Source organism: Corvus hawaiiensis, chromosome 9 (genome assembly GCF_020740725.1).
Source record: "Corvus hawaiiensis isolate bCorHaw1 chromosome 9, bCorHaw1.pri.cur, whole genome shotgun sequence".
NCBI classification, from domain to species: domain Eukaryota; kingdom Metazoa; phylum Chordata; class Aves; order Passeriformes; family Corvidae; genus Corvus; species Corvus hawaiiensis.
The window spans coordinates 8641504-8666353 of record NC_063221.1 but is presented as its reverse complement, the minus strand read 5'-3'; the positions used below and the strand labels follow the sequence as shown (position 1 = coordinate 8666353).

General features: G+C 43.3%; 1 protein-coding gene across 6 annotated transcripts in view; it reads right to left on the bottom strand.

The window, feature by feature from the left end:
• The window catches only part of MTA1 (metastasis associated 1), a 79140-nt gene extending 54632 nt beyond the window's left edge, over positions 1-24508 (bottom strand). For 2 of the 6 annotated variants that reach the window (XM_048312326.1, XM_048312327.1), the window contains exons 1-3: positions 11791-12020; positions 8872-8939; positions 6370-6463 (exon numbers count right to left, since the gene is read on the bottom strand). In XM_048312326.1, the coding sequence (XP_048168283.1) occupies positions 6370-6463; positions 8872-8939; positions 11791-11953 (325 nt within the window). In that variant the 5' untranslated portion in view covers positions 11954-12020. Of the gene's footprint in view, positions 1-6369; positions 6464-8871; positions 8940-11790; positions 12276-24343 lie in introns of those variants that run through there. The other 4 variants (XM_048312328.1, XM_048312331.1, XM_048312330.1 and 1 more) reach the window with 4 other exon arrangements.
• Between the last annotated feature and the right edge of the window lie 342 nt (positions 24509-24850).

Below are 24850 nucleotides of genomic sequence, written 5' to 3'. Positions count from 1 at the left end.
TGCCAAAAAACATTTCTAGTGAGAAACACATACAGGCAGAGTTATGATTTATATACCCTTAAGATTAGTTAACTAAAATCCCCATAGTTTTCCCCAAAACCAAAGCAAACAGAAAGGAGTGATCTCCATTTTATGAAACACTAAAATTGCGTTTAGTTTTAAATAGGCCACCATTATGCCAAAGGCGGTGACAAAAAATTATGTACCCTTCAGGTTCCCCACAATTTATCACTGTTTTACTGCCCTGAAAAAAAGAGCTGCAGTTTATTTGCCCGTCAGGTAGGCTGCTCCAACAAGGAAGGGAAAAAAGAGCAGCATAATTAAACCAGACTGCAACATACAATAGCTGCTACACCATATGAACTGTTAACTGTACAGCAGCATGCACTTAGATTTTAATATTTTCCTGGGAACCAGAACACCAAATTTACATTTGTTGCACAGTTTCATGGGTCTGCAATTTATTTACTGAAGTGGATTCTGTTTTAGTTGAAAATTAATATTGTGACTGCTATCCTACACTGTAAATATACCAGCAGCAATCCACAAACAAGTCAGCAAGTTCCAAGCTCATTTGCGTGAAAATTCAAGGATGCACAAATGAAAAGGGAATTCATGCCTGCACTTACAGCAGCTTTTGGAAATGACAGTAGTGCACTGTGTAATGCAGGCAAAATACTACACGGAGAAACATAAAATACTTAGTATCTTCAGTATATTTGATAGCCTACAGCTTTTAGAAATTACATTTTTCTAAAAAGTATGTCAACCCCTTTGTGACAATCAAATCTACAGACAAAATGAAACCACCCAGCACAACCAAACTCATCCCAGGGACTGCATCTCTTCAGGTAGGCTCGCCTTCCAAGTAGTATTTTATTTAGGTGTCTAGCTTTTGTAATAAAATACAGAAGGTGGAGAGCACACGTTTTCTTATGGCAGCTCTGCTATGAACAGCCTTTCAAAACCAAAAAGCACAATAACATTTCTTCTTAAAAACAGACAGACATTTCTACACGTAACAAACAACACCCCCACACACAGCAGTAAAACTGTCATAGCACCCCCAGACAGAGGTAGGAACATTCCAAGAAATAACAAGCAAACAAATCTATATAAGCATTGTTCCTCCTTTTTCACAGCCATGACTTAGCACTGAAAACAACAGACGTGACAAATGCATTTGGAACCAAGGGAAGGAGAGAAGAGTGGACTGGACCCAGGACAGGAACCTCTCTCCCTCACTGTGGCCAAAGCAGGCAAAAGCTGCTTGGACAAAAACTAACCAGTAGCACCTCAAACCCCACTAAGACCTCACCACCTCACACAGACAGCACAGGCTAAAGTCAGACTGTGAACCGCAACAGGGGCTGTCCCAGCCCCAGCCCAAGTCTGTCTGACATACCTGCATTTCACCTTCCTACAGCTCACCCACTCACACTCTAACTGAAGCAGACTCCACCCTCAAGAATGGTGGTCGTAGTCTTAAAAAAATAGAAACACGTATTTATAAAATATCCAAGAAATCTTTTTCAGAAAGATTTGCCTGCATTTTTTACAGTACTGTGGAATAAGTGGTATGGGAATACAGGAGGTGCAGTACATTGGGACTTCAGTGCTCTCATAAAGCCTTATTTCAAAATTAATCTCTCTGCTTGATAGATGTGCTTGTGCAGATTTGAAACTACACGTTTAATCTTAATACAAACAGTAACATATCAGCTATGCAGCAGTAGCCAGTGGAATGCTGTAAGAAGCATATTAGAGTAAGTATTATTTGATATTTAATGGCAGAATCATTAATAGCACATTAACAAAGCCTGAAGATGACTTATACTGGGAACAAGAGATAGGCAGATTACGCACAAACAGCAAGACTTGTGTGAAAGCTAACATATATGGGGAAAATAATTAGAAAGAGTAAACTTTGAGTTGCCAGAAGAAACCCAAGAGGCAGTAATTGTAATTTAAAATGACTGGGTGTGTGAGATGTGAAATTAAACATCAATATTTGCTAGACACTAGAAAGAATAGCAATTTGCTATAGATCAGATTGGGCTCTCCAGAGCATCAAAAGCAGAAAGCACCAGCCCTTTCTCTGCATTATGGGTGTCATAGAAGTAGCGACATGACAGAATTCAGAAATGCACAAAGGTAAACAAGACACAGAAATTAGGTTTAGAGAGCACCCAAGGTTTACCAGCTTGGGAAACAGTCTGCAGTAACAGAAGAACTAGTTAGCATGGTTACAACTAACAAAATACTGTAAATAATAAAGAAAAAGAGTGGGGCCAAATCATTGGGAAACACAGGAAAAACAGTGCTAGTGACCTGCACAACAGCTCCTTCAGAAGCAAAGGAAGCTGCAACTCTGGCTGCTTCAACAGCTTAACTAAGGACCCTGGAGAAAAATTCTAGAAATGCTGCATTTGAACAAATTAAAATACAACACCAGGTTCCTTCTTCCAGGTTCAGTTTCAAATGGTTTGTATGAAGCTGTAGCCTTACTCATTTTTTCTCTATCAAAAACCAGATATTGACTTGTAGCTGTAGAAAATATGGAGAAAGTTTAAACAGATAGGAATCCTTATACCTTGACACTTCAGAAGGAGTTTACTACATTATCAAGACATCCCACTAGGATCCCTGCCACAAATTTCTGGTGGTCATCTTTTGCAGCCATGGCCACTATTACAGGTAGCAAGCAGACACTATTTTGGACACTTCTATCCTCCCTCACTGCACCACTCTCAAAGAGAAAAAACCACAGTTCCTGCCTCTCAGCAACAACTGAGCCAAGGTGTCATTAGTGGATATATGAATTGGACTCCTCTTAAATCTGCATGAGGGGTACTGGGAGAAAATAGAGAAGGGGAATAAAATGGAAGAAATAAAAAGAGCTAATTTGTGAAGCTATTGTCAAACTTCATTTAGATTGGTGTTATTTAAAATGTAAAAAAAATTCTCAATAAATTCCCTACCTGTTTAGGCACACAGGTATCATGCAACCATTTATTTTCAGAAGCTTTGGCACTTCCAGAACCAAGCTGCCACGTGTGCCTGGCACCCAGAGAGCACCTGCTGAAAACCAACCATAAAACTGCCAATCCAGCCAGCACTAACTGGTCAGTTCTCCAACCAGTGCCAACTCACTGATGGAAATATTTAATTATTAAAAACTGTGTAAGACATTTTATGAAGAAAATACATAGTGACAGCATCCAACAATAGGTTGAAGAGTCAAGTATCTTTCCCATTTCTCTTCCATCGAGTCCTGTCTGCAATCTTGTTTTCAAAGTCTCTGAGCAAGAACTTAAAATAGTGTCTTACTGGTGAAACAAGTTCATTTCGGAAACAGCTGGAAAAATTCCCTGGAATAATTTGTGAGGTGATTAAAGAGGCTTATGAATAAAAAGCACTAACAATGTATGGAAGACATCATAAGGCTGAAAGATTTATAGGACAGCCCAGACAAGCTTAACATCATATGACAAAAATACTGAGATCACAGATCAAATCCAAGAAACAGGTTACATACATCAGGTACTAATTTATAGTCACCAAGTACAGAATAAGGTGCTTCCAACACATTTCTCTGTATACAGACTTATGAGAAAAGACAACATTTCAGACTTGCCTGTTTCAGATAACTGATGGATCATCCAAGCTAAAGTGGCTTTTTTTTTTTTTAACTTCAAAACATTAATTTCACAATTACATCTTTTTCCTTCCTTTATTGGAAGAGTAAAAAAAAAAATAAAATATCCATACAAATTTTCCATTCATGTCCTGGCTGTATCTCCCCATTACTTAGCTCTCTCACTGCACTGATCTCAACAGTGGGTCTGAAATAAAGGCATCTTAAACAGAAGACTGTGTGAATCCAGAAATGTCTGCAGTCAGAAAGCTCCATTAATCAGCTGAACAAAGGCAGTTAAAAGATCAGTGATGCAGATACGTACATCTACTGCAAATGCATCAAAATGAGGCAACAGGAGACTTTATGGAAATGAACTCAAAGTCAGTGACAGTGTGGAATATCTGAACTAGAATCTTAACATCTACAGAATTTGATTTTGTTATATCATGCAGGGTGTTGATTTTTTTTTTTTCAGAGTAAAGAAATAATGGCTGTCCAAAAAGCTTAATTTTTCTCTCTTCTCCCTTCTTATGAGGAACGGAAACCACAGAGCAGCACACCCATCTAAATAAATGGAAGTCATTCAGTAGCAATTTTATTCTGCATCAGAAAGAAACATCGTGGAGAAAAATGCTAGTTACTAATGAAATTTACCCTAAGAGGCAGACTCAGTTGTCTCTGGTAGCTCTATTAATAGGGTTGTGCTATACAAGAATTTTCCCATCTTTCAAACAACACATATGAACAATGAATTATTTGTTTGCATTAAAAAAAACCACTTAGATTTCTTATCACAAAGAGAAATCAGCATTTGCAGGTTCAAAGAGCATTTATGTGGGTTCAAATATTTTTCATTTTCAGTCTCAGATGTGTGTTTCTGTGAACCCTTCCTACCTGCTTCCTTTACTAAACCTAGTGAAGTGAGACACAGATGAAGGAATCAATAGTCACGTTGCTTATGGTGAAGCTCCTATTAAGCTTCAGGATTCTCAGATAAAATGAATACTGCTGCACTGAAGAGATCTCAGAAAAGCTTTGCCTGCCACCACAATTCTGTAACACAGCCAACTCTCCTCTCAATGCCACATGACCTCTTTTTTCAAGGTATGGTTGCAATGGAGGATTATTTGGATAGACTCCAATCTACACCAGAAAATACTCAAATTTATCAATAAGGGACTAGTTTTGCTGCATCCTTCCCCCAGTGGCATTAGGGCAGTGAGAACACAGCAAGCCATTATATTCATTGCTAAAACGCAGTATCTGATTTAATCAATCCCCAGATCACTCTATTGATACACACACCAAGAAGCACATTAAAAGACAGTGATGCTTGCCAGCTAAATCATAGTTCTGACATGCCCATATCTGATTGCTTCTCTCTCATTTATGGATGTGCCCTGAATTACAGGGATTCATGAGGCTGTCCATGCTTTTTGTTACATTTTAAGCAATCTGAACAGCTACATCTCACAGACTCCATTGTTTACAACAGAAAAACAGTTTAGTTACTCCACCTGCTTAGTTTTTTTTCCTCCCTTTCAATGTGTCTGTTTTGGTAACTGTTCTGTTAGTACTGTGTCCATCACCTTGCAAGGATGGGACAAGAGGGATGTTGAACTGGCAGAAGAAGGTGTAATAAACCTAAATCTAATCCTCACTGGCAATTGGAATGGAGTCAAACAGGCTGAAAACACCTCAGATAAAGTGCCCAATGCCATGTAATAGGTTGCTCTACTTTAATACTGTTGTTGTAATTGAAATGAAATGGTAACACCAAATTTTTGTTTGCAAATAAGCTTCCACCTCTACTCAGCCAGGTGTCTCAGATGCCTCTGATTGCCCTGGGAGAGGAGCACATGCCAACACAACCTGACATATTCTGTAAAATAATAGTAATAATGAAGAAAAAAAATCAAGGAATCAGTTATACAATGCATACACACAAGGGAGACTGATGTAAGGTAGCATGAGCAACCTGCTGCGTTTTATGATAGTTTAGGTTTATGCTTTTATTTAATCAGAACATAACTATAATACTCAGAAAAAGTTCTAATTTTCAAGTCTCCCCTCAGCATACACATTTCTTTTCCCAACAAAAGGGATTTAAGTGTTTAAAATAGTGATAGGAGATTCTCAAACTCTCTGTGTTCAAAGTGTATTTATTGAGCATGTTCAGACAAAAGCTGTGTCACTACAAGAAATATTATTAATATTGAAATTTAAAGAGAAATCCTGTTAGTCAGGTTTCAAGCTGGCCATGTTTCAAGTTGCTTTCCCATAATCAGTTTATTTGATTCACTCAAATAATGTTTGAGGGGTTCTTTTAATATACAAACCAAATAATTAATGAGAAGTAATATTAGACAGGGAGAATACTTTCTCTCACCCCAAAAATTAAAAAATACATTTCTGTGGAGCAAATAAGATGTCTTTACTCAGCCCTAACTGAAAACTTCTATCTTGTCCCCACCATAATCAAACCATACACAAACAAGGTATTAAAAGCGTTAGGGAAAGGGGAAAATTAAAAAAAAAATAAAATAAAAAAGAGGGTCAGGTAGAAAGAAAGAGAAAAGTCAGCCAAATAAGTAATGCAAATTGCTAAAGATGACTACAGAAAAGACCACATTTAAGAATAGCAATACTGATAGTTGAAATATCAAAGTCATACCCAAGCCTGACAATTTTGTGCAGAAGCAATTTCATTTGAACACAAAGCAGCTTACTTGCATGTTTGTCTGCCAATACAATGAGTGTGCTTGAGATGTCTCTTCTCCTGTAGAAACACACCACCTTCGCTTCCACATTTCCATTGGCAGTCTGAAACAGGGAACAAAAGGAAAAACCGACCACTAATCAAGAGCAGAACTGTACACTCTGAACTAGGAACTTCATCAATTATTTGGAATTTTGCACAAGAGCTACACAGAGTCTACTTTTAGCACCTCCAGCTGCACCCATTATCTAACACCCAAACTCCAGCACGATCCCTTCCAGGGCAGGGAAATTCCAGGTAGTTTGGCCTGCCCTCCTAATTGTACCTGAGGAACCACCTTTTCAAGTTACAGATGTTTCAAGAGTGAGAACAACACACTTACCTGCAATTACAACATATTAACAAGCCACTTTGCTACTTTTGAGGTGATTACTACATTAAGTAGAATTCAAATGAATCTTTAAAAGCCCAATTAAAAAACTGTGAAAAATAACAACAGAATTCAGATCTAGGCTGTTCTCCAAACTCTGCAGGGCAGTAGGAAGGCAAGAAAGAACCCAGCCATTATTACTTTTGCAAAAGACATTACTTAAGATTCCCTTTCTCTGACAGCACTGGTAAGGTGAATAATGACCAACACACAAAAAAAAAATCATTACAGAAGAACCAAAGAAGCTGCACCAGGCAATAAAATCTATATCAGTGACAACATACAAAAAAAAAAATCAGAATTTTTGAAAGACTATTTACTTAACACTCTTAAAATGAGATAGGTGATCAATTTTAAGATGGCACCTGTCAAACGGTGCAACTGGCTTTTTAGAAAGGGGGAATATACAGGGGAAATAAACCTACTGGATTGTAACAGCCCCAGCCAGTTTACTATCTCTAAAATAAATTAAATAATGCAAAAGCAACTCAAGAGTTGCATCCTACTACTGAAGACTCTTTGAAAACCACAATGAAGGCACAGTTCCAGAAAATAGAAGATACTAATTCCCTGCTAGGAAGTCTCCAAAAAAGAATAGTGAAGCAGCAATGTGTCCACAAGAAAACAGAATAAAAATTTATGTACATGCTCGTTTCTAAGATGTGAATGAAGGGAAAGTTTCAACTTTTGTAATACCAGTTTTCCTACACAAATTTTTTTAAAAAAACAGACACCACATACATGCACAAATACTTCCCTTACAGACCAGAAGTTTCTCCTACGGTCTCAGAATTTCTACCCTTTTCTGCTAAATAATTCAGAACTTTTAAATTTTGAGGAACTAAAATACAAAGGCAGGAACCATCTTGTTCAAACACAGACAGCTTCCACGTAAATTGATCTGATTTATTATATTGCCCAAATTTCATTTACACTCAGTTAAAAAGGAAATAAAAGATCTAGGATTCATTTCAATCAGAAAGACACATTTTTGAAGTGTAGGTCAGAGAAATCACAGCTCAAGCAAGAGTTGCACCAAGACGGGAGGTCCAGGCTGAAAATTCATCTTTTTTTAAGGGTGAGGAGAAGAATGAAAAGGAAGAATAAGAGAAAAAACAACACTTTGCAGGAAAGTGATCAACAAATCTGCACTCTGTAATGGGTGGAATACAGACAGTGATACCTCATGGATACAGATCCACCGGGAACATTTTAAGAACTCACTCATGTTTCTTTAAGGCAAAAGAGAGGAGGTATTTCTGTAAAAGACCTCCACTAAAAACAAGGGGTTACAAGGATGTCCTAGCATTCAGATTCTTTATGAGTCAAGAAATTGATACATTTTCTCTTCCAAACAACTGTTTGAGAACTACATGCTTTTCCATCACTGGTGAATGAAGAAAAATACTTGATATTAGTCAGTTAATGTACATCCAAATCCAAACCAGCAATGTTACATTCCTTCTGTATGGGCTGCAATAACGTTGGTATTAAACCTGACAACGTGGCATGTTTAGGATACAGCTAATGGCTTCAGAATGGTCTTCCCCCCTCAATTAGGTCAAATTTCAGCGCTGAGCACTTCAGCTGGCTTTCCACACAGAAGCCATCATGCTTCCCTTCTCGATCCATTGAAAGGGAATTTGGCAGATGAAAGAGTACACTGGCCCAAAGGACAACCAGCAAAGACAAAGTCTGAGCAAGCAGATCATAGCTGTAAACCTTTCTCTTGAACAAGAGTCTCCCCCAAGAAAGATCAAATTAAAGCTCTCCATCCACTAGGCAAACTCTTATATTTTCTTCATATCCTGTGACCCTGGCACGGAATTGAAGAACTGCAGAAACCTCCTGCCCTAAAGGTGGGCATAATCACCTTGAGAATGACATGCCATTGATACTCAGTCCTTTCATACCAAAGGAGAAGAAAAGGTCTTAAAGCATTCCAGAAAATTATCAGAGAACAAATGTATTTTTAAGCTTCTAATTACCAGAGAACTGCTAAAGAATTGTTTTGATTTTAATCGAATCAAGCAGATCATAAATCCAATTAACTTCAAAGACTCAATGGAAAAAAATGTTTACCTTATTGAGTTCTTCTATTCTTCGTATCAAATAGGGGTTACTTGAAGAATTTTCGAAGTAGACATAATCTGACAAAAAGAAAAAAGACTCTTTAAAATATGAACTGCTAAAAATCGAATCAAAACCTTTATCAGCCTGGAAAGCAAAGCACGTGATCTTCCTTTTCTCTCTGATCAGATTATTTCCACTTAGACCACACTGTTGTCTTTACTTGCTTCCTCTTCTTATCAAAATCCAGCCACTTCTCACCAGCAATATGTGATCTTTCTCTTCCCCCCTCCAGTTTACAAGTATGGCTCATTTACTTTAGAATACAAATAGTTTCTTTCTCTCATCTTTTTCTCTACTTCCTGATCTTTTACGGTTATGCGATCCTAGAATGCCCTCAACAAAATTCCATATAGCTGTCCAAACTGGTCAGTAATACTTGTATTTTCAAGCAGGATAAACATCTAAAGTTAAATGAAAAAAATTAGTTCTTTACCAAAGGTAGTGCCTTCAAAAAAAATTACAGAAACACGCATGAGTGCCATATAAATTATTTAGTATTACGGAACTCCAAGCTTAAGCAGTCCTTAAGAAAACAGATGCTCAGGAGCTCGGAATGGACTGGTCTTTATCTCCCAAAACTCCAGTAGCCAAACCCTAACCCTGAACTGAGGCAAAGAGGGGGCTGAATCCACCTCCCCGCTGACAAGGTGCTGACCTTGCATACAGATCTGACAACAATTCCTTCCAGGCCTAACTAAGACGATTTCCCTCCAGATTTCCCAGCTCATTTGTGTTTGGAGCAAAACACCCGTAGCCCCCGGGCACGCCTCAGGTGATCTTTCACAATGCCTACATTAGCGTGATGCTCCGGGATGAATGGTGTTCAGTGGTGCTTGCCCTCTGTAAATAGGGACAACTACTGAGGCTGTTACCCTCAACCTCCCTGAAATCCTTGTTAAAAGGGCCGTGGAAAGCACAGATACTGTTCCCTCCTTCCCAGCCCAGAGGAAGGAAGACACCCCCATAGGTCTCTGCTCCTGAAAAACTGCACCAGGAGAGTTGAGGAGTCCCCTTTTATCTCCAGGGTGACCAGAGAGACACCAGAGCATTTACCCATCACAGCCCTTCCGCTTGCCCGTGTAACACAACCCGAGCTCCAGATGCATTTTTTCAGACTGCTGCTTACAGCCCCTGTTATCCATAGGTCTCCCCAGATTTACAGACAGACCTACTTGCTGCATGGGACACAAGAGCACAGCAGTGACCACCAGGCAAAGGACCCCAGGGAAACTGCTGCTTGCACTACCTGCAAACAACCAAAGTGCCCTCTTGCCCCTTCAACACAGCTGGGCTGCCTTAGGAGAGATTCACTAACCAGGAATCCCAGGGGTTACAATCCCAAGAGCAACAATTCTTAACAAATATATTTTCCAAGCTTTTGTCTTTTCAAAAAGTGTGTTGTCAAGACACCTTGATAGCGAAGTCCCAACCTGGTCTTGGTTGAAGTGACAAGCAAAGAGTTTTAATGCCTACACTCGCACAAGTCTGGGGTATTCAAACAGAGTGTAACCAGGGCTAAGGAGCACTGAAATAGCACACCCAATTTTTGACATTTTTGTGCATTCTGCGCTCCAGACATCTCAGACTGACCATCAGCCATCTCCACACACACTAACATGCATCTGAGTGACTCCAAAACTTTCTTCCTGACTGCAAGGGTCAGTTTCTCTTAAATACCACATCCCTGCAGGCTTTAAACTGGTGAGAGATCTCAAGTGAGGAATACAGTTTGGACATCTGGTTTGTAGAAAACTTTGTGGGTTGGTAACAGAAATGGTTAAAACACCCAAGTAAGTAAAGATCCTAATTTTCCATTCCCGAACACCAGCTCTGTGCAGCGCATCAAACAGGAAACAACAGGCTCAACATTACTATGACCAACTCTACCAGAAGTCACAAAACCAAACAGATATTTGGCAGCTTCAGCAATAACAACTGCTGACTGAAATAACAATGGTGGGCATTAAGCAATTTACTGATCAGCAGAGTAAAGAGAAATTATTTCTCCCACAGCAGAACCACCCATGCCCTACAACGGCACTGCAGTGGAGGATGTTGAAGCTTTGAGGTGCCTCCAAAGTCACTGGCCACTGCTCACTGGAAGGCTCCAACGTGTGAAGAAAGGACGAGTTCTTTCCCTCCACCCCTCCAATAATCCAGCTACTCCTCACTTCAGGTATTTTGACTGAGGTAGATGCAAAAAATATTACTTTTGCAAACACTGTGCCTGAAAATTAAAAATTAAAACCAAAGGAAACGTCTATCTGTGTCTTGAAAATATAACCTTGTCTTTAATCCCATGGGTTTCAGGTGGCTGTTACAAACGTTCATAGTTCACATAATTTCTAATCAGCTTTTTTGTGTGCATGTACATGCATATATTCTCAGAGACACATTTTATACCTCAAGTGAACATTAACTTGATTTTTCACATAACTACAGTTTATTGATTGTAAAATCCGGCATGGATTTGAAGAAAGCTTATCACAGATGAATGGTTTACCAAAGAATAGCTCACAGTGGTATCCAACAGTACAGAATAATAAAGCCCCCAACATTTTCTCGGTCAGCAGCAGGAGCATCCCCAGACCAGCACTGTGCGACCAACAACTGCAAACCAAGCTCACAGGAACCACCACATTCTGCACACTGCTGGCAGAAAGGCAGAACCAAATATCAGGATGCTTCAAGAGCTGACATATGACAGTGCAGAGGTGCATTCTCAGGCCAGTGCTTGGTGACTTCAGCATGTCTAATCCCCGGCCCAGTACATCTCATCCATGTTTTGGACTAATTCCACAACTATGTTAAACATTTCACCAGTAGCTATGCAACTAATGGAGACATACGTCCCATTGCTCAAATTACCTGGAAAAGGGCTTCTTCCTCCCTGTTGCTTCCAAGGAGGCCTGGGGATGGGCAACCCGGTGTGCCACGACCTTCCTAGAGAGAGCATCCTGCAAGGAACAACTCTTCCAGGAGCGGTGGCCGGCTTCCCTGGGCAACAAGCGATTTCAGCAAGTGTAGCCATTTCCCAGCTACAAGTGATTCCAGTTCTTGTGATTCAGCTCTTTGTGAAATCACCCAAGGCGAACTCGGGGATAGAGAGACAGGAGCCTTGTACAGCAGTTCCCCAGAGGCAGCTTTCATCGTCCAGCAGCCCCTGTGAAGGGGTGGCCAGGGACAAGGCTCCCTACATCAGGGCTAGGGGGCAGAGGTTATATGGGGTAAGCAGGGGGTGGGGTAGAAACCAACTAGGCCAGCTGGGTACTGGGTATTACCATATAGAAACAAGGCGTGCTGGGGGTGGTTCACTTTCTCCCCATGACCCAGAGGAAGATTGCTTATATCTGGGGAAGATCATCTTGCCCCCAGGTCTCTCTTCTACAAGGGAGAGCAGAGGGCTCCTGTGCCAAGGGCTCCCAGCCCTCCACACCTATCTGCAAGTCATGCAGAGCACACTGCAAATCACATAACACAAAATAAAGCATATCAGAGGAAAGTGTTTGCATTTTCCATAGAGATTTTAAATACTAGAATTAAAATTAAAATGCTGTCCTGCACAGAGAATTGTTTGAATTCCTGTTCCACATGTACAACACGGAAATTTTAAGTTCAACAAACCGCTCTCCAAACTGATGCTTGGGCTGGTGAAAACACTGCTCCACAAGCAACAAAGCCGAACAAGGTTGGTTTCCTGCACAGGAGGTTTAAAGAAGGCACACCACTGGTCCCTACACTCCAAAGCACTGCCTTTCTCCTTGAGTAGCTCTTCCACTTAATCTCCAGCTTCCTCCCATGCCATGGAAGTGCACCCTTTCTCATACTGCCTACCCAACTAATATTATTCCCAGTTTGCTTTCAGGGCAGTATCTGCAATGGCAGATGCATGTGCACACACAATAACAGAGACCTTCCACATACTCCCAACAATCCAGCTGTCAATGGGAGACATCCTGTACGCACACAACTGCCAGGGTGCCTGCACCCTGGGCTGAAAGAGGGGATGGGGAAGCAGACAAAATTAGCAGATCTCTAGACAACAGGGAGATATGCATCTCAACTCCCACTAAGAACAGGAAGGAAGAGTTCACTAGAACAAAAAATAAGGTCTAGGGAAAGAAAAGTAGAGCCTGATAGCAAACAAAACAAGTCACACCCTTCAAACACAACTATCTATCCTTGCTGATTTATTTGCCTTCCTACCCAAAAATAGAAGAAAAGGACTAGTCCAAAACTGCTCTGCATCCCACAAGCATGACATGCCCTCTCACCACCATAAAAAGCACGTGAAGGCAATCCCTCACCACCCAGCCACCTGAAGAGAGTTTCAACCCCATACCTTCACAACAGCTGTCAGCTTCAGCTTACCATCCCCAAATTAAACAGCCATGCATCCATACCACGGTCATAACTAATGGCACCACTCATGCATATTACAGTTCTCTGTGATCAGGCTACAACAATGACTGAGGAGTGTGGGAATACCAAAAGACAGTAAGGACCATCACACAGATCATCACCTTCTGACAAACTCAAGATGTAGTTCTTCTTCTTGCCTGTGTTGTTATAGAGCAGAAGTACCCACATACATAAATCTATCCAAAAAAAGCCTTTATATCCCATAATACTTTTTCTGAATATGCACAACAACTTGCTAGAAAACAATGAACTGCTAGAACACAGAGACACAAGTACATTTGCAACAGTACAGCAGTTAAAACTAGAATGACAGCCTATAGACTACAGAAGATGAAAATCTTCCATAAAGGCAGTAAAATAATTGTTCTCAATTGGCAATTAACAGAATTTCTTTTTGCTCTCATATGCTTTTAAGACATTATTGCAAAAGAGCTTTCCTCTCTGCCTTCTTCATGTCACCTGTTGCTTATGTCTACATCAGTCCATGGAAAAGAAAAAAGAAAAGGGCGTACAGCAAAATAAATAACACACACTGTCTAGAGGTCAGATATTTATCAGATTAGACATGTCTGAGCTACCTAATAACCTTATGGGCTTTTAGGTGATCAAGTTGCAAAAATGCCCAAAAGTATTTTTATCCTTCCCAACGCACACTTGCCTTTCCAGCTACAAGTGCTTCCTGAGGACTGACCTCGCTGAGTATTCCCTACCTTACCCCCCGGAAGTCTTACACAGCGAGTACTGCACCAACCTACAGAGGTACTCAGGATATGAGGGAGGCTGGAGCCTTCCTCTTCCCACACATGCTACCACTGCTGGGCACAATGTGCAATTCCAGACATGTGATAAAGAAGTTAACTTCACAGTTGTAAATATTTCCCCTCCCCAATGCACAAAGCTGCTGCCCTGAATTAAAAATGACCATCAAGAGAGTGCATAAACTTACGATGACCTGCTTGTTTTATGACTTCTTTTACAGGAAATATGCGCCTCCTCACATTCTGGGCTCTCCAATTCAACTTTGGGCCAGTTTCCTTCAGTAAGTTCCAGTTTTCAAATTATTCACCAGCTTTGTCCCCAAACTATCAATCATTTTACATTTTGAATAATACAATCCCTCTTGGTGTGAAAGAGGAAGCTGGAGAGGCAACACTACTTTCAGCCTTTAAGTCCTGCAATCTCACCTGGCAGAACCCAGGTCCTACTGCCTTCTGGCTGTTCAAAAAACACTCACAGCAACACTCACAGCAGCAGTCACCCGATTAAATGTTTAGTTACAGAGCAGACGAGTTTCAACACAGAAAGCTTCACCAGCACAGTATTTTCATCACCAGAAAGGCAAAACTGAAACAGTTCTTTCTACTCCTAAACGAATTATGGGGTCTAATACATCTGGCAATATACACAAACCAGGTATTAACAAATTAATGTCTTTCGTGGATCAACAAAGGTATTAAGGATATACTGTCAGCACAGGCTCCATTTGTATTTGCAGGACGGCAGTATTTGTGGCTACTACATTACCACCCAACTCCTTAAATAAAATGTGGAAATGCCAAGCACACAAGCCTCTGAAATACCTAGAGCCAAGTAGTGAGGGACATGGCAAAAGCAAACATCTCCTGCAGAAATCTCCCCTCCATACAGTTAACAACAAACCATCACTAAATTTAGCAGGGATAAGTTGAAGTACCCCAGTTAAATCAAGCCAGCTTTGCTCTTGTTTCTTGAGCAAGGATTATCTACACACTCACGTGGTGAACAAAATGTTCACGTTATATTTTCTTCCAAATGTGCAGTACTAGAAAGGGACAGCCAATGTTACTTGGCTGTTTTGAGATGTAACCTATGGATCCCTTTTCTGACAGGCCTCCAAAAATCCAGGTTAAATATTACCCAAACCATAACTCAAAGGAGAAGCAATTCACAATAAGGTCCATGTAACAGGACTATGGATTATGCACGGACCTATAAAAAAGTTGAGACAGTTGTTTATCCACGCCAGCTCTTCTAGCAAGAGTTACTGCAACAACAAAAAAAACCCACCAAACTTTGAAGAACCTGTAACAGTTACAAACAAAAACTAAAGTACCTTCCATACAGAAACCTACTCAAGACATAATCTATCTTTTTGAAGTAAAAAGAAAAATAAATCGAAGTTAATGACAAGCAACTTGATTGGACAAACTGTCAATTGCTTGATCCAGTTTAAACTCTGAAACATTATGGTATTTGGAACTTCCCAGAGGTCTTCTGCTCTTTGTTTTCTATCATGTCAAGGGAATGGGCAAGAAAAATTCTTGTCCAGCCATCTCATATCATTTTTTGCCTGATTCTTAGTGAAACAAGGTTTATGCAACTCCATTATCCATGCATTAGTTCTTCCCTATTAACTCCTGAACCCTTTGTTCAGACATTTCACAGAGGGACAGAAATCTCAAAGATAATTAGGTTCTGATCATTGTTCCCTATCTTAAAGACATAGATACAAAAACTACAAGAGAAAGTGAGAAAGGTAAGACCGAAATATGAAATGGTTCCTGTTTCAGAAACAATTAATAGATTAAGTTTTAAAGCAAATCACTGGAGATTCCACAATGTTTGGAGGAATTATTAAAAGTCCTCGCTTTCTTATGCACCTCTCAACACCGCTATTGTCAGTGCTGCTCAAGGCAGGTCCTGGGCTCAATTAACTTCTAATCTGATTCACGATGGCCAGGTGTGCTCCCAAATATTTACCCTCTCTGCCAGAGAAGAAGGCAGGTATTCTGCCTCACAGCAATAGCCTAGGGACTGAAGACCTCAGCTCTGGACAAGGCACAAAGCTCATACAGATGGTACCTTTGCCAGTAAAAGTGTAACATTCCAAAGGAGGGGGAACAGAAGAAGGGAAAGAACCACCTCATGGAAGAAAAACCACAACTTTTAGATTGTCAGTATCCTTATAGCACTGTTGGCTGTTTTCGCTTACAGACATCTATGGAAAAAAACCAAAGGACAGGAGTCTGCTGGTACTTTTGACAAAAGAGGTTATGGGTGTCAGCTGTTCTTCATGGGTCACTCTTAGGTAAGAGCTGAGCCACACTGAGGTAACTGCCATTAGGGATGCCACCTTAAAGTACACCAAAAGTCGGTACAAACAAGACTTGAAAAGAAACTGTGTGAGAATCCTGGAAATAAAATTAAGCTTCTAAAGCACTACCCTGAGGACAAAGAAGCAATTCTGATGTTAGAAATCAATTATATGGCAATTCAAGGAAACTAATTTCAATTCATCCACTCCCAATATTCCAGCTACAGCTAAGGCACATTTGCATGTGGGACTGACACTTCAGGTTCACTGAGTCAACTCCCTTCAGCTTCCTGCAGGACAAGCACACACTAAACGTTCATGGAGAACCACTTTTTTTATTCTGCGCTTTACAGGAGGTATCTAAGCATGATTTAAAGGCCTCTGGACACAAAGCCTGTTCTGCATTGCCTCTTCTGCCACTTCACTTCCCAAGAACATAGCCATATAAACATTTTCTGCAGTAGCAAAGCCATAAGCCTATGTAATTTCAGCTGCATCCAGTGCCATTCTTTGTGCGTCAATACCATGGAAATAGTTCAGGCTTAAAAAAAGAAAAACCTTTCCCCAAAGGTGTGTTGTAAGGGAAGACCAGGACGGTCGAATTTAGAGAAGAGTCACTTACCAGAGAAACACTCGAGCAGACAGAGAAACTAGTAAGGGTTTCTTACTTAAATCGTGGGGGAATACTTGGAGTGGGTAGGGGGAATGGAAGAGGAGTATCCTCAAGCTACACCCTAACAGCAATCACCATCTGTAGCAGCCAAGAAAACAGCCTGTTCCGTTGTAATTCTCATTGCTAAGGACAGATAAGAAAAACATTACTTTCCAAAAGATATTTAGGCAGCAAAGAAGATAACAAGAAATTAGCATCGTGTCCCCTGCAAGAATCTCAAGAGTTGCAAAACAAGAACCTCTGCAGTACTCAAGACACCAAGTTTGGCATCACCCTCAAGAAACAAACTAACTAAAAAAAGTTGTGTTTCGTGTTTGGGTTTGCTTGTTTGTTTAAGAGCAACGCTGAACTTCAGTTTGCCAATGTGAATTAACTGCTTAGGCCACACTATGACAATATATTAAGTCCGGAGGTAGGGGTTTCAGTGCCAGATCAGAAACATCACGGCTTCACAATGTAAAACATGGACAAAGTGTGAACTCCTGCCAGCGTTTTTGCAGATGTTTCTTCAAACAAGAGTGCCAGTGAAGCTGATTCATCCCCCGCCCTCTCATACCACCCCCTCAAGTTGTGACAGCCTCTCCTTGGATGGCAGGAGGCCTGCACATGGTAAACCCAGTTAGGCACTCACACAGGTCAAAAACTGTCTCCAACCAAACCAATTCCTGCCCTGCTCCACCGAACAGCCAGGCCAAGCTGTGTAAGCCCAGCAAAGGAAGCAAGGAGAAGATAGCAACAATCATTTAAGTGGACACCCTACCAAAAGAAACATCTTAAATCAACACTATCAAAAGAAACATCCACAGAAACTGTCTCACTTGGCTGGTTCAAATTTGCTCAGATGTTGACAACTTAACTCTGTAAGGACAAGTCCTGTGCTAAATCAGGAATCATCTGTTCACGCCACACTAACTTTATGCTTGGTCAAGTGTCATCTGTCCTCCTACATCTTGCATGAAAGCATACAGTCCCCAAATCAACCAGAGCACGTCGTGTGCAATTTAACAGAAACATTACCATGGGCCACATCTGACACAGATCATGATCTGGCAATGCACAGAACCAGAGCCATGAAAGCCCAGGCACCGTGAAGACTCAACAGCTTGCAAGTAACGCACGTGCAAAAGACCGGAGAAGCCCAAATCTTTCCTCCACTTGCACACTCACTTTAAAGCCACCAGCTAACCTCTTTGCTTTGCTTCACTGATCAACATCAAGTAAAAATTATCTCAAACGCTTCTCCTTCCTAAAGGTGGTCCAGCCAAAGAGCTGGAAAAGAAGACCGTGCACATGGTTTCTTCTGGGCTGGGCCAAAGCCTAGAAGTTCGACTAGTACTTTGCAGGTCCTTCCAGACTTGGTTTTACAAGTTAAGAGGGGACAAGGAACCCTTCCAGACCTTCAAAGACACTCTGAAGCGGGGCCTCTTTGTATACTGGATTTACGGTGATGAGCTCCAAAGACCTAGGACCATAATAGCTTACAAGAGCACCTTTCCCAACTGTTCCAGTTATCCAAACCTCATGGGAAACTGAGGCAAAGCAGCTGCAGGGCTTGATCTCTTACCTGCTTGGGGATTTAAAAAAAATAACATGCTTGGAAAGCAACAAGATAGAGTGTAAAAAAAACCTTACTTGGTGCAGAAGTAAGACTGACTTCACAGGTTACCTTTTACCAGCAGATGCCCAGAACTACCAGAAGCCAACCTCCTTTCCAGCAACCCCAAACTGCTCAGGAGTGGTTTATAAATAAAAGTAAAAACAGTAACAGCAACCACCTCATTCTCTTCTCATCCTACTGGGGAGACACTATGCACACTATTTATTTAAAGTCAGGATGCTCAGACATCAAAAGTTGCTTGGAAAACAACTAGATGCATGTGAAAGGAACATCTTTTACATTCACCAAAATCATACTAGTTAAACAAGACAAGTTTTAGGAGTCCTTTTTCCACAATTTCTTATCAAGTGTTTTTTATTCACCATCACTGAAAGGCAGAACACACAAGACTGACAGACCCTGAGGGCTGTTAAGGAGCAAAACAGTCACTACCAAGGAGTGACTCAGCCACTCCTCAGACTTCCAGCAGTGTCCCCCATCCCAGCCGTCCCAGAAGGCTGCCCTGGCACAGTCTCCCACTCACCAGCCCAGGAACTGTCTAAACTCTCACTAACAGAGCAGAAGGCTGTCTCTGCTTCTCTGCTGACTTTTCAACGGGCCAGTGACACCAACCTGGCCAAAGAGGCAGCCAAGAAAAAATGAGAAAAGGCAGGAGGTGAGCACCACCCTGCTGGGACAAGGAGGGGGAAGCCAGCTTACCCCCTTTGGCAGAAACAAGCTTAGTCCTTTCATTCCACTGTGCCAGCTGCAAATGGTTTGCAGCTATTACAAATGCAGAGTTGTCACAGCTCTAGCCCCCAAACACACCTAAGCTGGCTGACAACACTCTCCTCCATGCAGCGTTTCCCAATAAAAAGCTAACAAATGCTGAAGCAGTCCGATATGGGGGAGAGGGGAAAGGGAAGGGAAGGAAAGGAAGACTGCAAAACATGCAAGATAAACCTGTGTAACTAGAAACAATGAAAGGAAAAGATGAAGAAACCCACTGCCTAGCTGTTGCTGAGAGGTGATAAGCTAGAAGCTGTCCTAAATTCATTAGGGCCAATGACTGCAGAAGCCTGTAAGTAATTTTAAAGAATAAACTCTCATTTTTATCTTTACAGGTTATTTAATACTTCTCTCCACTAAACCCACTCTCAGCTCAGGTTACCTGCAAAGTTAGAAAACAAAAACCCAGCAAACTCAACCAAAATAAGGATATTGCACAGTAAGCCCTTCTGCCACCCAAAACACGTGCACGCTGACAACAAAGCAAGGGGACAGGAGAAGGTTTACAAGTGATCTTGCAGCTAAATTATCTGAATTTGCTCCAGATTCGGACTCAGCAACATGTTCTAAGCAAGCTTCCTTAAAAGCTCTCAGTTCTTTACCAGGAAAGCTCAAACAATTATTATTGACATTATTGTGATGTCAAGAAGACTGATGCACCATCCCTGTGCTCACAGCTCTGCAGCAGCAGTATGGAAGAGCTGCAGGCTGCCACAAGAGCCTGGATGCCAAGTGGGAGTATGGAATAGGATGGGGGCAGGTCAAACCACAGTCCCCAACCACACATTAATAGCACCCTATAGTAACAGAGAGATGATGCCATATTGCCATTCTTAAAAACTTTGGGGACTACGCTGAAATAAGATGTGTGACTGCAGCAAAGGCAGACACACCACCAGCAGCTATAAAGTAATGAACAACATAAGTAAGTTCTGGAGCTTCAGCCTCCAGCACACTGGAATAAAGCTGCTGTGAACCTTAGGTGCCTACATCAGGCACTGAGGGTCATCACTTCCCTCACTTTAAAGGTGTTAGATGCAGCAAGTACTTCTGTGCCTGAGTGACTTGCGATCAGATCTCCCAATGCCATTTAAACATACCTTAAATGTACCACAGAGTCAAAAACAGTGATAATTTTGTAGCCAAGCATGCTCTCAAACAAGACGGTAACTCGTAAAAGTCAAAAGCATGTAAAAGATTCCATCTAAACGCATAAATTGACATATATCTCAGCAGAAATATTGTCTTCAGTAGTTTTTCCTCCATCCTTCCTATCCTTTCTTTCCCCATCCCCTTGTTCCCTGCCCTCCCACTGAGCCCATTCAGCTGTTCACACAGTCCCACAGTGAACCAGATTGGGTAGCTGATGCAAGATTAAAAATAATCCAGGAAAAAACAAAAAGTGAGGAGGAGGGAGGTGGAAAAAATTAAGTTCCTCAAATCAGTGCAAGATGGAAATGCAAAAAATCATTGTTTCACTGCATCAAGGGAATGCCATAGGGGCACAAACCTGCAGTGGGGCTCAGTCAATTGCCACCACTAAAGGAATACTTGTCGCACTAGAGTTAAGCTCTCGTGGAGAAGGCGGAGACAGAATAGTCTCTTGATACCAAGACGACCTGTTCTCTTCCAGGCAGCTGACACAGCACTCTCCTGAAAGCAGAGCCTGGCACTAGCTAGAACAATGAACATCTCTCTCCCACATGCATTTTTTCATTAGAGGCCCCAAATTCCAGCTCAGAGGTCCCAAGCTTCTCCGATCTGGTGTTTATCCAACATTCCCATACGGTCTGTGATTGTGCAGGCTGCCAGTCCGCGCTCCATGAAGAGGCAAACCAGCCCACCGTGACTCCTTCCAAGTGAAAGCAGTCCACTTTCTTCATGCCGCCATTTGCTTCATGGCTGTACAGCAGCTGCTAAGAAAATCTTCACTTCTGCTACACTGAAGACAGGCGATTCCAGGATTTCCTTCTGGCCAACGACTAAGATCCCCCATTTCATTTTGGAACTTGATATGCTGGCATTCTTCCCCACACATTTCCAAAGTTTTACATCCCTCCTGAACTGTGCTGGCTTGTTACAGTCCCATTTGTATTGGAAACCAACTCCCTCCCCATCAGAAACCTAGCAGGAGAAACTTGGCAGGATCCAGGAGAACCAGTTGCTCTCTCCAAACAACTGATGCCACCAGTCAACTTATCCACAGAGCCTGACAACCATTCAAGGGGCAGCTCCTAAGCCCCCCAGCATGGTCACTCTGCTACTCAACACAACGGGAAGACTTCGGCCACCACAGTGCAGGCTCCTCAGCTCCTCTACCCAGAAATACATGAAGAGAACAACACACTTCATGTCCTCTTGTTGTCAAGACAGCACTGGCTTCTGAAAACAAAAATTTGTGGTGTTTCATGACCAGGCCTAAAGCAGTGACCATGCTTTCTGAGTGAACATACACTTCCAGGAGCAGTATTGATCTGTAGTGAGCAAGCTGCTTTTGGCAGCTGTTAGGTCTGGAGTTCATGTGGTGCATCCGGTAGTCACAAGTGTAATAAGAGATTATCTGCTGAGTATTTGTCTTCCAGTAGGAAGCATATGAAATGACTATGCACAAATCCCATTCCGGATTTAATCCTGCCCTGGAGTTCACACACAACTTCAGTACACAAAACCATTAGTGGGAGATAGCAGCACCAGAGGTCAGAAACAATTCGATAACACACACTCCTGGGCTCAGGCTGAACAGAGCTCTCACACAGAAACAGCTGCATCCATCCATATGTTGATCTTGGTAATACATCAAATCAGGACTTCATCCATATGGACCATAACAGAACACTGTAACCTTGGCTATCAGCCAGCTGTCTTGCCCTCTGCCTAGAAAGGCCACGGAGCAAATCCTGGGCACCATTTCCAAGAGCAGGAAGGACAAAAAGGTAACTGAGACCAGCCAAAATGGATATTCCAAAGGCAAATCATGCCTGACCAACGTGACTCCCCCATCTGGGACAAAGAGACTGGCTCTGTGGCTGAGGGGAGAGCAGGGGGTGTCGGATACCTTGACTTTGTGTCAAAGGCCATGTTAAGTCTCCCACAGCATCCTTCAAACCAAAATACTCAGAAAACTGGGCAATAAAGGTAGGAGGAAAACTGTAACATCAGGTTCAAAGGATCACAATCAGCAGTTACAACCTTCACCAGGCTGCTAGTTACTAATGGCATCCCTCAAGGGTCAGCCAGCCCTGCTTAGAAGCAGGGATATGGTGAGGGATAATAGGAAAAGGGACCCCAGCTGGAACAAGAGAAAATCCATCCAAGCACACAGAAACAAGTATTTTCTATAAGCATGGTCAAATACTGGACAGGGCCCAAAGTAAGAGTGGCATCACCATTCTTAGAGCCTGCGATGAACACAGCCCCAAGCACTCTGATCTACCAGGACATTTTCTAGCAGTATGTCAATCTAGAGACCTCCAGAGATATCTTCCCACCTTCTCTGGGATGCACAGATATAGCCATACAAAATGCTAAGAGATGACACTCACCACAAGACTTGGCCATTCAGTGCTGAACAAAAATTTCCAGGAAACAACTCCCTTCACAAAGCACACCAGGGTGAATTTCCTGAACTCCTCTTGCCTATCATCCTACTCTCAGCATCTCCAAACAAACATAATGCTACACGCGCACTATCTGCTTGGGGCAACCCAAAACAAAAAAGCGGGACAGTCAAGAGTTACCTCCTATACCTCTACGAAACCAGGTGCAACCAGAAAAAAAGTACAAATGTGACAAAAGAAGTGGTGTTTTTCCGGGTAAAAAGTAATGGTAGGCCAGAACAGCAGAAAGAACAGAAAGTAGTTGTTGATGGAGAGCAGCCAGACAGGATGGCTTGGCCACCTTCGCTATATTTTTTCTCTTGTTTACTTTACTTCGGTTTTGCATAACTCCACAAGAAACAGGACATTTTGAACAGGAGGGAACTCCACAAAAACATCTTCCTGTACAGCCTATAGTCCTGGGGAGAAGGAAGCTCCACAGAACAGCTTTTATGAAGGAAAATGGCCGAGCACAAATTCATGCCAGACCACCCTCAGTTTATATTCCATAAAACACAGTCCCAAACCCCGTTGCCTCTCCTTTCTCTTCACGTGAGCCAAAACAAAGGACAATCAGACAGGAGCGCAACCCTGAATAGAAGACTAATGGGAAAGCATACAACGAAACAGCAAGAGTGGAAGGGGAGGCCAAGATCTGCAGGACGTGCCTCACATCAGCCCCCTGGTCTACCAGCAGCCTCTGCCCATCTTTGTGCTCTTTATCTCAGCAACTCCTCCTGGGTCCCCACCCCGACAACCCCGCATGACCCCCCATCCGAGCAGCCTCTCTCTCCACGCCGGGCCCCATCCCGGGGCCTAGCCCCACGGCTGCTCTGTTCCAGCCCCGCTCACCCATCCCACCCTGCCCCAGTCCCGGATCTGCTCCAGCCCCCGAGCCCCCGCCACCCCGAACCTCACATGCCTCGTCTCCCTACACCCTCGTACCCCGTACGGCCCCACGCGGCTGTTCCCCCTCACCTCAGCCATCTCGCTGCGCCCACCACCCCGGCTCACCCAGCCCCGGGCACAGCGCCCCGGCTCGCCCCGCGCCGGGCCCCGCAGCCCTTCACGCCGTGTAACCGCACGCCAGGCCTCCCCTCCCGCGGGCAGCCCCCCAGGCCCTTGCCCCACGCCCACGCCCGCGGCCCCCTCCCGGACTGCCCCGGCCGCCGCCCGCCCCGCCCCGGGCCTGCCCCGCCGGGCCCCGAGCGCCGGCCGCACGCGGGAGGCAGCGCGGGGCGGGTGGGTGGCGGGGCCGGGGCCGCTCTTACCTCCGACCCGGTACATGTTGGCGGCCATGCCCGCGACCGGGCCGGGTGCGGGGCGCGGGCCGCTCCCGCCGCCTCCGCCTCCAGGTGCCGGATCCGCTGGAAAATGGAGGCTGGAGCAGGCGGCGGGGGAGGGGAGCGGGGGAATTAAAGGGGCCGCGCCGGCGGACGGGGAGGGAGCGAGGCGGAGGGCGGGGCGGCGGCCCGGCGCAGGGGGCCCGGCAGCGGCGGCGGCGGCGGGAGCGGGAGGGAAGGAGGGGAGCGAGCCAGAGCCGCCCGCCCGCGGCGTGTGAGGGCGGCGCTCCGGCCTGCGAGGGGAGGGACGGGATGGGATCGAGCTGGGCTGGGGGTGGCACGGCCTCCTCACACACACAGAGGGAGGGAGTGAGTGTACGTACACAGAAACACACACACAGGCTGCCTGTACACACAGAGAGTCTGTACACAAACACAGAGAGCACCTCTGCTCACACACACAGAGTACACACACACACGCAGCCTCCCCTCACA